At 36.5% G+C, this 12900-nt stretch overlaps 1 protein-coding gene across 1 annotated transcript in view; it reads right to left on the reverse strand.

The window, feature by feature from the left end:
• The window catches only part of myo1d (myosin 1D), a 90500-nt gene that overhangs the window by 52384 nt on the left and 25216 nt on the right, over nt 1-12900 (reverse strand). Inside the window, exons 5-11 of the mRNA XM_028029864.1 lie at nt 12460-12513; nt 11719-11814; nt 11000-11116; nt 9547-9750; nt 8867-9012; nt 8668-8782; nt 7704-7874 (exon numbers count right to left, since the gene is read on the reverse strand). Coding sequence (XP_027885665.1) covers nt 7704-7874; nt 8668-8782; nt 8867-9012; nt 9547-9750; nt 11000-11116; nt 11719-11814; nt 12460-12513 — 903 coding nt within the window. The remainder of the gene's footprint in view (nt 1-7703; nt 7875-8667; nt 8783-8866; nt 9013-9546; nt 9751-10999; nt 11117-11718; nt 11815-12459; nt 12514-12900) is intronic.

The following is a 12900-nucleotide window of genomic DNA, read 5'->3' on the forward strand; positions in this document are numbered from 1 at the left end:
CTGTGTAGGAAAATGTGTTGCTCTGATGATAGTGTCTGAGCAACAGGAACACAAAGAACCTAGGATGAAGTGCGACTTTTGCTGTATTCACACAGAAACCATTCATATATCTCCTTCTTATTGTAATCTTTTCTATTTCAAACAATTCCTCCCTAAAACTATTGAACAACTGCTTCATAATTCACTGTGTTAACGTAATCAAAAGCCAATTTCTTTACTGTGTGACGCTGACAAACCCTCCAATAAACAACCACCTTAGAAGGAAGCCAGATACTAAAATCAAAAGTTTTAAGACCTCCTTGAAAAATGCTTTAAAAGTGATCTTTCAGTCATTTCAAGTAGAGTCTTTGTAGGAAAAATATTAGCTTTGTGAAGTCTTGTAGACCACAGTGGTGCATCTATACAATTTAGGATTATTTTTTATTCTGGAATGATCCATAAAGCTGAGTTTAGTGATTGAACAAGCACGCATACTTCTTGAAATGGTCAAAAAGGGATTTTACTTTAGATTGTTATTATCAGAAACATTTACTCTTTAAACAGGAAAGCCAAGTACGATTTCAGATGAAGACAATTAATTTAGCGGGTAATTATAAATAAAAGACAAAAAAAAAAAAAAAAATCTCCACTCTCTCTGGCAAAATATCCACAAAGAAAAGATGTAAAACTTGTTTTTATTGCTTTCTGTTTATTCAGAAAGTTGTTTACAGATTTGTTTTTCTTTTAAGAGGTAAACATGTAAAGGACATACAGAGCAGATGAGCAGATGCTCTCTCAGACAGGCAGACTGCATCTGCTGGAAGCCACACAGTCCCCTCATCCAAAACAATCAGTCACACTCCAACACACACCCCAGAAACAAAGCTTGGCATCTTCATTATTAGTACCTCTCCTGTGATTTGGACTCAGCCTATTACCATGACCAATGTCAGATTGAATATGTGTGTCTTTCATTGTATGACAGGGTTACTACACATTTTTAATTTAAAAAGTTTAGATTTTCCCAACTTACATTTGAGGAATGGGTCATCTGTTCTAACTGTTTGGATGTCATTTGATTTCTGTTTCCTGGGGCTCATAATCAGTATGTGGCAAGCATGAAAACTCCATAACTACACATAAAACCTGTTTTATGACCTGAGGTGCTGTGATGCTGTTTTAGCATTTCTGTGGATTTTCAGTCAACAATTAAGGAACAAAAACACTGTTGCTGAAGTTGTTAAACTGCGGGGGTTCTGTGGATGAACATAAGCAATCAGTGGCTATGGCTAACAGTAGAAGGGGTAAAATTAAGGAATGTTTTATTTTTGGTGCTAGATATTTCAATGTTATGAATGTTAATTGAAAACCAGAATGTAATGTCTTAAAACAGCTTTTGTAATTTGTTCTTTTGAAGACCAAGAGTGAAGCTAACAAAAATTGCTCAGAAACTAGTAAGAGCCTGTTGTACCTACACAGTGGAGCTTATCACTAGAGAAAAAGATGCAAAATTAGCAGAAACACAGACGTTGATGAAGGCTGTTGTTCAATACATTTGCATGACATTAACTTCCTCTGTATCTCTATCTAACTCACTCATTGTTACCTAGCAACAACTTGTTGAGTAACTTGCACGCAACTGTTTCATGTTTTGACATCATGCCCCATAACTGCTTAAAAAAAGAAAAAGGAAAACTATGTGGAGTGAATGGAGAAAATGAGTACAACAGCTTGAGAGGAAACTGGATAAAACAGCCACCAGTATTTCAGATATTTAAAACAAAAAAAACTATTCAATAACTAGCGATATCGACTGATATGAAACCCTAAGATTGTGATTTCAGCCATATAGCCAAGCCTGAAAATAATCTAGCCTTTTAATTAGTTCTTAATCACATCAAAATTAAAAGAACACTTGTAATATAGCACTGTGTTGTGAAAGAATTTAATATAAAGCTTTCTTTATTGAACTAAAATAAGCACATCTGGAATGATATTCTAATTTGAGATTTACTTGTTGACATAGATTTTCTAATGTTAAAGTCAACAGAAAAAATACTCTTGGCAAACTCAGCTGGTGTACTGGAGGATGTCCTTCATTTTCTACAGCACAGATTGTTTTGATAGATTGCCAATAAACCAGACTTCATTTTTATCATCACCTCCCCTGCTCCTGCCAGACTTTATGCTCCCATGCATCTCCCATCACTTTTCCCTTTCCAGAAATCCTTTTAGCCACCTGTGCCCCAATAATCTCTGTCCCCGGAATAAAGAGAGCTCTACCAGCAAACAGGCCAGACCTCCTGATGAGCAGCCTCTGATCATCTCTGAATCTCTGCAGTAGCTATCAGGGCATTAAACCACCACATACAACGTCCCTCCCTGACTCTAAGCAAGAGGGATGAGTACAAACCCAGTCCAGCCCATTAATAAAACCACGGAGCTGCCCTGTTGGATATAATATCCTCCTGTACAAAGGTATCATTTTGACTCCCTCCACGTGTCCTTTGTACATTTGCTGACCTTGTACCTCCCTGGTGTTAATGACCACTTCGTTTGGATGATTAGCACTACGAACACATGGTGCGTGAAAGCTCTACCTCCCAGGACATCCGCCTACATGAATTCATACATGTGGCAGCTGGTGGAGTACACATACACAAACAACTTGTTAGTATTCTGCACCTGTACAAGCAACGTGCTGGGATCTATGTGAAAGGTAACGCACAAGAAGCTGAAGGTAAACTGAGCGTTGTAAACAGAAAACAACAGGGGGAGAGAAAAAGTGAGATGTTAAGGAGCAGAAGATAAAGCTGTTGGAGATGCATGTGTGTATTTTAGACTGTGTGTTTTACTTGATTATTCTTTGTTTTGATTGCTTATAAGTTAATGTAACTGTTACACGCTCACTCACTGAGTAAAATGACGACAAAGTATCTTGTTCCAATTGGTGAATGCACTACACCACATGTCACACCCTCTTCAGTGGGGCGTTCAATACATTTACATGACATTAACTTCCTCTGTATCTCTATCTAATACAGAGATACATACATATTCATGTTACTGAATATTTCTTTATTCAGTAACGCTGTTACTGAATAAAGAAATAATCTTTATTCAAGTCAGCAAGATATCTGAAAAGATCAGCATGTTTTAACATTTCATTTTTTGTAATTTTTATACATGCATCACGTAGAAATGCACTCATTTGATGTAGGGGTCTATTAATAGTTAGGTGTGCTAACCCTGCTAATCAATAATATAAGTAGCTAAAGACCTAAATAATCATAATTTCTCTGTTTTGAAATATTAGTAAAATTGTGTTTAGCCGCATGGTTACATAACATTGACTGCTTTCTCACGATATCACAATATCATCTGTGATGCTATGATAAAATATGCTAAATATGATGAATAGTTAGCAATTGATTACAAAAAGGCTCCTTTTTAAAGTCACAATAAATGAGTGAATGACAGAACTTATGATAGGACTTTGTTGTGAAAGGCATTGAAGATCTAATTAAAATTTGGTCCTTTGCAAAGTTACCCGTTTCTCAAGACAGACAGACAGACAGATAGATAAATTGACTACTTAAGTTAAGCAGTGTTATAATGACCTAAAAAAAACACTTTTTAAAAATCAACTGAACAAGTTTGCCACTTAGCAGCTGGTCAGCATGGCTAAAACCTTTTTAAAAATCTTGTTGGATTAAAGTCAAAAGCTATAGCAAACAACCAGATGCAGAAATGTTGCAGACAGCTGGATGTTACTGCCCCAAAACAAGCAGGAAAAAAATATCACATGCAATTATGCAAATTTAAACATATCCTTTTTAGGTAGAAGAAAAAGTGTAAACAAGCTAGAAGCTTCCAAGTATTCAAACAACTTGAGTATTTGATAAGACCAAGAACCCTGGGAAGTAAATGAAAGGGATTTCTGATCAGTTGACTGGAAAACATCATGACAGAGATGACACGGACTGGGCTAGAATCACAACAAAGTGCATCTGTTATGGATCTAAACTTTCTCTCTGTACACATACCCTTTCCCCATCTGTGGAAACAGCCGATCTGAGCACGCCGTCTGTGCGGCAACAGTGTATTTACTGACCACATGCTGCATGTAGAGAGCGAGTTACTGAAGCAATGAAATAGCCTGGACAGAGTGCCTGTGCGTCAGTCTGCGGCCAGTGTAGCATCATTTAGCACAGAGAGGAGGGTGAGAAAAAAAGCAGACATGCTGCACAGATCCTGTTAGATGAGCATCTCCTTAGGCCAAGACCTATGACTCACTCTATTCCTGCAGATTGTCTTTTCTGTGTACCCTGTTTGGAGCAGGAAACAAGTAATACAAATGCTAACCATTTGAAAAATGTAAAAAAATAATAAAATAAAAAAGCCAGCAAATAACAGCTCTTTCCAGTCTTTATTTGTATATTTATTGATGTTTTTGAATTAGCTCACCTAACACAGAGTTGTGTTTTGTTTGGTATGTGTTACATTTTTTATCCAACTTAAGGCTCTGCAGACCTTTTTTTATTGTTATTACACTCATTTTTGATTTTCTCAAAAGAAATTTTCATGGTTGATATTTACTTGTCTTAGGGTAAAAAAGTTTTTAATTTCTTATGCTTTGCAATGTTTTTAGGTGTTTCTTTCTTACAAGTGCAATAGTGTTTTCTCAATTCTATATTTCTGAACGACACATTATATTAGTTTTCTGATATATTTTTACTTATTATTTTGTTGAACAGAACGGGCCACAAAAGTTCATCAAGGACAAAAAGAAAACATCCTGCTGTGGCTGTAATACACGTTTTTGATGGAGTTTATGGGCTGGAAAAACAAAACAGTTTTTGTAATGTTGCCGAAAGTCTATGCCAAACATCATTAACTACAGATATAGTTGTGATTATCATACAGTCTTTCCACATGCCTCAGCACCTTTCTTTCTTGCTGCCTCTTGGTGTGGTTATCTCACCTCATATTTAATCCTTAGTTTCTCACACAACACCAACTCCCTCTTTCTTTCTCACACTTCGTTTCCTACTTCAGCTTCACATCTGCTTTAGTCTGTCTGCGAGAGTGAATGCGTGAATGGTGGAAGCTGGCGAATTAGGGTGGGTTAAAGAGTCTTCAGACTTGTGTGGAATTTCTATCCTCAAACATCTGTGAATTTCAAACCTTTTCCAAGAACCACCATACACCCTGCACATGGGATTAGAGATAAGAATTTGATGTTATAGTGAAACAGTAGGATTTCTCTTATTTTTCCCCTTTAAGTTAAAATCCCGAAATCTAAATAATTATGTAGAGGGAAAAAAAAACTAGGCAAAAACAAACAATAAAATCTACTTTGGGTTATCGTTTAAAATAACCCATAGATATGATATCTATGTTCAAAATTTAGGAGGTATAGGATTTGTAAAAATGCTGTTCTGCAGCTTAAAAAGCTGTGTAAAAATAATGTGACCAGCAGGTGGCACCTGCTACAATAAAGTGCATAAAAGGCTAAAAGCAGACAAAAAAAAAGAAAACCCACTTAGACCCTATATGAAACAGTGATCTCCCTCAAACCATTGCCCAATTGCTCTCTGTATAATCAATAAAACCATTACACAGACCCCTTCTGATAACATGAACTGGGCTAGAAAACTTAGTCTTAACAATAGATTAACAGTCTTCTCAATAGATTAAATACTAAGTCTTTGACATATATCAATGTAGAAGAGTTTAAAACCCCAAGCGAGTGTCATAATGCAACAATGAAAAAAAAAGAATGTCGTTTGAGTAGCAACCTGCCAAAATTACTTCAAGAGTTTCTGTAGTCAAAGATGGTGGTGTTAATGTGATGGTCAGAGGCTGTTTTACTGCTTCTGGACTTGCTGTTAGAGATACATCCATGAATTTTGCTCTCGAACAGACAATCTTGAGGTTATCAGTTCTCAAATGAACATGATAGCAGCTGTTGCCACCAACGGGGACACAACCAGTACATACAGTATCACACAAAAGTGAGTAAACTCCTTGCATTTTTGTAACCATTGTATTATGTCTTCTCGTGGGGCATTGCATGCAAAGTAGACAGTGCACAGCTTGTATACCAGTGTAACCACTGGCAACAAAGGTGAGTACAGCCTTTACTGATCTCACTTCCGTGAGAAACTTTAGGAAAGGGCTGGTTTAATAATAATTTATCTGATGATATAAACATTTGTTTGAAGGCTCAATTATTCTTTTATTCATATAATAGGCTCAAATTAATTTTTAAGCAAAATACCTTATTCACACTCAACATAAAAATACAGTATTCACACTCAACATAAAAAAGATTTACACCTTCAGAATTTATATGGGATTCACTGAAGCAGTGAACAACTCATATTACTTCTTAACAAAAAAAAAAACGTTAATTCACAACAACATTGTGCAGGAAAAGGACTTCAAACGGAACACTAAACAAAAAGGTTTCCAGACAATATTGATTCATGCAGATATTAGTTCCAGGAAGCACCAGCAGGATAAGTGTATTCTGAAACCCGGCATGTCTTTGAAATTCCAGCAGGAGGAGCAGGTCAGAGAGCAGCAGAAGAAGAGTGATATTGAAGAGAATATCGACTTGTGGATGAAAGGAGGAAAAGAAGCTTCAGGGATCAATAAACCCTGCAGTACAATCTTTACCTCAGTCCTTCTGTATTCACAGCTCCCTGTGACATGGGGCAGTTTTTTCACTCTGAACTACGGTGGATACCAGGTACTGAACTATGGTGGGCCTGCTGGGTGTTTTTGCTTCACATGGGAACATGAAGACTTTGAACAGTTTTTGGCACAGCCTGTTGATTTATATATTTCAGTTAACAGCTTCCCTCTCTCACTCACACACACACGCAATGACTGTCAAAAGTCATTCCAACTGCATCAGCATTATCCTTTGCTCTCCTTTTCACTTAACGTTAGCTCCCCTGTATGACTCTCCTCATAAATCTGTAAATATGTCTCCTCCACTCTCCTATAGGCTGATAGTGACATCACTTGTGCAAATTGTTGAGTCAGACTCCCAAAAGAACAAATCCTGACAGTTGTTGCCCCCTGGTGTTCAAAAAGTAGACTGCAGCAGACCTCCAGTCAAAAGCAAAAAAAATCTGTAGAATGAAATCTTTTAACTTCTGCCCCCAGCAGACTTTTTTTGTCATATATCAACTAGATCAGAGAAGATGAGATGTCGCAAACAAAAATGAATAACAAGACATTTGGTTTAGCTTTGGTTCGAGAGTCTGATGACACCATTAGTATGAATTAGACGGTGAATCTTCCTGTTTATTCAGTTTCCACTTAAAGCACTAAAAGCTACTTAACGCAAGGAGAAACCTGCCCTCTGCTGTTCTTGGATTATTACAGCCACATCTAGGATGTGAACAAGCTAGTATTCTGTAACATTTAATGATTTTATGAGGGTAAACATTTCACATTGTATAGATATGGATATTTAATGCATTTGGACAAGAATGGTCATTGCAATATAGCACACAGCTCATGAGAAAGGTAAAATGAAAGAAACAGTGTGAGGTGCAGATCTCCAATCAGTTTCAAACACAAAACTACGAAAAGGCAAGACGGCTTTGGCGTTACTCAACTCCAAAGATCAAACTCTGCTACAAAGAGTCACATACTATAAACAAAAAAAAAAAACATGATTAATATCTGCAACTCATTCTTCCTACCTTGCGGCTTGTGAAGTGGGCGTGCTTGGCCAGCTTGACGTTCAGTCCCTGCAGGAAGACCTCGTCCGTGACTTTGCCCACATTCATGCAGGCTTCATCCAGAACAGAGAAGATGCCTTTATGCTGCTGCTCCACCAGGTCAACAATAATCTGGTTGTTGAAGTAATCAATCTACAAAAAAGGAGATCAAGGATTGAGGTGAATTCAGTTTGGAAAACAGAAATGTCCAATGATTACATGATAAAAGTGCAAACCAAACACAAAAGGAAAAAAAAACACCAGAATTAAAAGTTTTTGCAGCAAAATCTCGAGTAGAGATACATCAATCAATTGACCACAGATGTAAATTTCCTACTTCTCATCTGATCAGCAGCATGCAAATGTTTTTTTTAATTCATTAAGTGCACGAAGAACTCCAACTTTGTATATGCATTACTGTGTCAACTGTGAATTACCTCTGGGTCCTAGAAACCCCCTTTTATGATACACCCACACACTTACACACCCACTGTTTGGAATAAAACCCAGCAGGGTGTACGTCTTGTGGAAAACCATGAAGATCCATTGTGTCTTCTCTTATCTTAATCTTCTCTTATATATTTTTAACATATTTTTAAAAATGTTAAAAATATATTTAATAATGCAAATAATTTTAAGTTTTAAGTATCCAGAAGCCATTTTAGATTTAGATGAGATTGGTGAGAAGCCACCTTCTTTCCCATTTGGGACTGTTGACATCAGGGGCTTTCCTAATTATTTGTAAAGCTGGATTTCGTTGGTTCTTTTTTTTCCAACGTTTGACAACACCTGCTGTTTCTCTTGACGACATGGCGGCAGTGCTTTGAAAACTTCTAACGTGTCTGACAACCAGTGCTGTCAACTAAACTCAATAGCCAATTGCTTTAAGGATGGAAGGTAAATTTTACACAAACATAGGTTAATATGAAAGCAAAACACATCATACATGTTTCCAGGGGATGCCTTCTCTCTGATACTCCTCCTGCTCCTGCTTCAGAACCAGCTGAATGAAGAGTTGCTGCAGTTTTTCATTACAGTAGTTGATGCAAAACTGCTCAAAACTACAAAATAAAAAAAGCACATAAAATAAATTGTGAAATATTGACTGACATAAATGCAAACAATTTTTTCACATTTATCTTCACCTGTTGTTCTGGAAAATTTCAAACCCATAGATGTCTAACACTCCGATGACCGTGTTCTTTCCATGGACTCTGGCATCATAATTTTTCACCTCAATAATGTCATTGATGCGCCCAACGATCCAGCAGAACAGACGCTCGTACATTGCCTGAGGAAAATGTAAAATGTTGAGGGAAATAATATATATATATTCCTTTATTTAACCAGGTAAACCCCGTTGAGATCTAGATCTCATTTTCAAGAGGGACCTGGGCAAAAACATTTGCAATACATAGCAACCTGGTTACAAGAATGCTGTGCTTGTTTGTGCTCAGATTATCTCAGGGCACAAACGCTTAGCAACAACTGAGTAACCGGAATGAAAAGTGTCAAAATATCAATGAGTCAGTTTTTTTGTTGTTTTTTGTTAGCAGCTTCACTGCGCTGGTCTTGCAACTGCCTACATGAACTGAATCCTCCACAACGTTCAGTCTCTGTCTGATGCCAAAACACTGTGACTCATATGTTACTGTGAACTACGATAAGTAGAATCATAAGTAACACAAAGCAACAAGTGAAATGTCACAATCCTGCAGGCACATGTAGACCTCTGTTGCTTTAATCTCTTTAGTGCTGCTACAAAAAAAAAAAAAAAAACAACACACACACAAAAGGGTCACCAGAACTGGTGCCCAGAAATAACCTTTGCAAGAGCGTCTCGCCCATAACTGGCCTCCTGTGTGGTGTGCTGTTTTTCAATGACGTCTCGACCAGTTGCCACTGTGCGATACAGCATCGCCTTCTGCACATTTTCCTCCTTGGTGGAAAGGAGGTCCTTAATGACAGAGACAAGCTTTGTGTTCTCTATCAGGGTAACATCACCATCCACTCCAAAGGTCAGGTTTCCCTGCAGGACAGAACAGAGAACGTGGGTTCATTTATGTTTTTTCTGTTTAAGTAAGAACTTCTGAAAATTAAAAATATTTTATGTTCTTGCGAGAAATAGAAAACTAAAGCAATAATTTATCAAAGCAACTACAACACGCCACTGGCAAGTCTAATAGATTAAATAATGAGTGATGTGCTCACTCTATCTACTCTATTCAGATTTTACTATATCATTTAAAACCCTCCAAGGCATAAAAATGAAATAGACGCATTTATGGAAGTTTCTTATTTCAATATTCTAAATTTAGTATCCCTATTACAGCTAAACAAATACCATAATATTTGATTAGCTCAGTAAAACTGTAATGTTGTAGTTATATTTATACATATACAAAGTGTTGACTTCCTCAACATCAGAATCCATTACAGTGCTGCTAATTTTATGACCAGATATTTGATTTGGCTCACATCATTTCACACTAGCCTGAGCAAAAACTACAAATTTGTATTTTCTGGTGTCTAAAGTACCAATCGGCTTCAGCAAAGTTGAGCTTTTTGGCATCTGAGGTAGCAGGACAACATTTTACGTCACACTTCTACTACTTTGTAGTTCATGTATGCAACTCTCCTCTTTTGTCCTGGTCCACATCACAAAATTCTATATGTATGGTCTGATGGCGTATAATTTAACAAATAAACGAAAGATTTATAAGCATTTTTTGCCGTTTAGTCAAACATTGTTAAAACTCTTGAGTAATGGTTTTGAATTTAAAACTTTACAGTTTACTTATTTTTATGAGTATTTAAATCATGAAACTGCTCCAGTTTTAAAACATAATTTCTCTATTCTTTATTTGTAGGCACTGTACTAATTATTACGTTTTTCTTTTTTCAACAGTCTGTTTTAATTTCCTCAACAACATTGCTTGTAATTACTTGGAGTAAAATAGCATGTGTTCAGAGAGGTTAGGGGAAAAATATTCCCATAATAAGGGGGACAGTGTCCTGTTGGTACCTTTTCTCATTATTTGTTGGGCAAGATAACAAACATAATGAGTCCTTTATTCTTATAATGCCAAAGTCTGACATTTATAAAAGGAAAGTCCAACACTCAACCTTTAAGGAGAATGTTTCTAGGAGTGACTGAGCAGTATAACTGAAATAAAATCTGTCCTTTCCAGTTTCGTTATTTTTTTTTTTAGTAAAAATAGCAAAAGGAAAAATCATGCCAACCAAAATGATGAAGATTGAGGTTTTCTGTGTATTACCAGATGAAGGATGGTGGCCAGGATCTTGTAAACAGTCTGAATCTCGTCGACTGTGAACCCAATTACTTTCATGGCATCGGCTACAGCTTTGAAATCAGCGCTGTCATTGATGCCAGACTGCAAAGAGATTAAAATAAAACATGCTTTAGGTACATTGACTAAATCATTCAAAGAACAAAAGACAAAGTGTACTTGATTCAACATTTATTATTTCTATAAATCTGAACAGTGGAGCAAATATTTGTAATATCTTCCCACTGAATGTTGTGGTCTATTCATTTTTTGAAGGGTTGATTTCTAGTTCAGCTGTTAATTAAATTACAGATGTCCTGGAAATTAAAACACAAGTTGCTTAGACACAGAGTGGAAAGCTACACCTCAGCTGTTTGGGTGTGCTGTGCTGCATGACATCAGCTAATTGGATGCTGTACAGTGTTTTGGTTCCATGTTATTCTTAATCATTTGACTCATTCAACAACAGAGATAGCAGATCTGAAAAAACAGGTTTGGAAAAGGATCAAGCTCTATGTACAGCAACTCTGCCTGAAGAGTCACTACATTTCTGTTCCTAAAACCCAAACATATAGCTTTAAACACAGATTTACTTTTTATGCCCTACAAGATAAGAATTAATAAATAAGAAGAAGAATTAGGAAAAATTTGGTTTTAAGTATGATAACTTGTAGATTATTCATATGTGTACAAAGAGTCTGAAATACCTTAATCTGGCCTCCAACTTTGATGTAGTTGTAGGCCGTTGGGTCTTTTTGAATGTGAAGAGAGCGTAATAGGGAATCCGGACCTCCTTTCAACAGCTAGTAAAAAATAAAAAATAAAAAAAGAAGCATATTTTGGTTAGAAAACTTCTGATTACATTTTTTAGTGGCGCATTACTGAATGAACTGAAACTTTGTCAATTTCAGGAATAAAGTGCATGAAAAAGAAGGGTCTCATTACTAAATAATCTGTGAATACAACTGAACTATCAACACAAACATCCATAAGAATCACTTTATATACTCCTATAAATAGGGACAAGAGGATTCTTACTGACTCATAATGCAGATTTTGATGCTTACCATATTGACAGAAGTCCCGTGAGGTTATATTTACATTTAATGGTAATACAGCGAATTTCCCTTTAAATGATTTATAACACAGACCTTTCTGCTTTTCATGGAATTATTTACCACATCTACAATTCTCTAGGGCTTTTCCTTTTGATATGCTACACCTGATGTAATTGTAGTGGTAAAACCAGTTGCCAGACTGGTCCTGCACCCAGTTTAGAATATATGGAGTTGTGTGCAACAAAACAGGACTTTGTTCCGCACAACAAAGCTCTGTTGTATAAACGTTTTTTTTACATTTACATCAAACATTAAAAAAACCTACAAGGAAGCTTGTGCAACAGAACACAGAGTTCATGCAAATCCAAACAGGTGTGTGAATATAATTACCTGGTAGAACGAGTGGAAACTCCTCTCGCCTCCCTGCTGGAAAATTACCCTGGACTGTTTTAGTAGGAAGAAAAAAAACACGGCTTGGTTAAGTCACAACATCATAAATTGAACTCAACCAATGGTCTTGCTGTTCATCACTGATCCTAAACATAAAGATAGTCTGGAATGTGTAGAAGATCTTTGGAAAAGCATTCAGACCTCTTGAGTATTCACCAGCACAAATTTTTATGTATTTTATAAGCATTTCATGTGAAAAATCATCAAAAAGTGTGGCATGTATTTGTATTCAGCCTTGGATGTTCTGATGGCCTTAAATAAAATCCAATGCAACACAAAAAGTCACACACAGTGTGTAATGTAGATCTATATCTGTATACTCTATGACCGAACCACACACCATGCAGGGAACACAATGAACATGTGGAAGAAGCTTCTCTG

Source organism: Xiphophorus couchianus, chromosome 10 (genome assembly GCF_001444195.1).
Source record: "Xiphophorus couchianus chromosome 10, X_couchianus-1.0, whole genome shotgun sequence".
Lineage (NCBI taxonomy): Eukaryota > Metazoa > Chordata > Actinopteri > Cyprinodontiformes > Poeciliidae > Xiphophorus > Xiphophorus couchianus.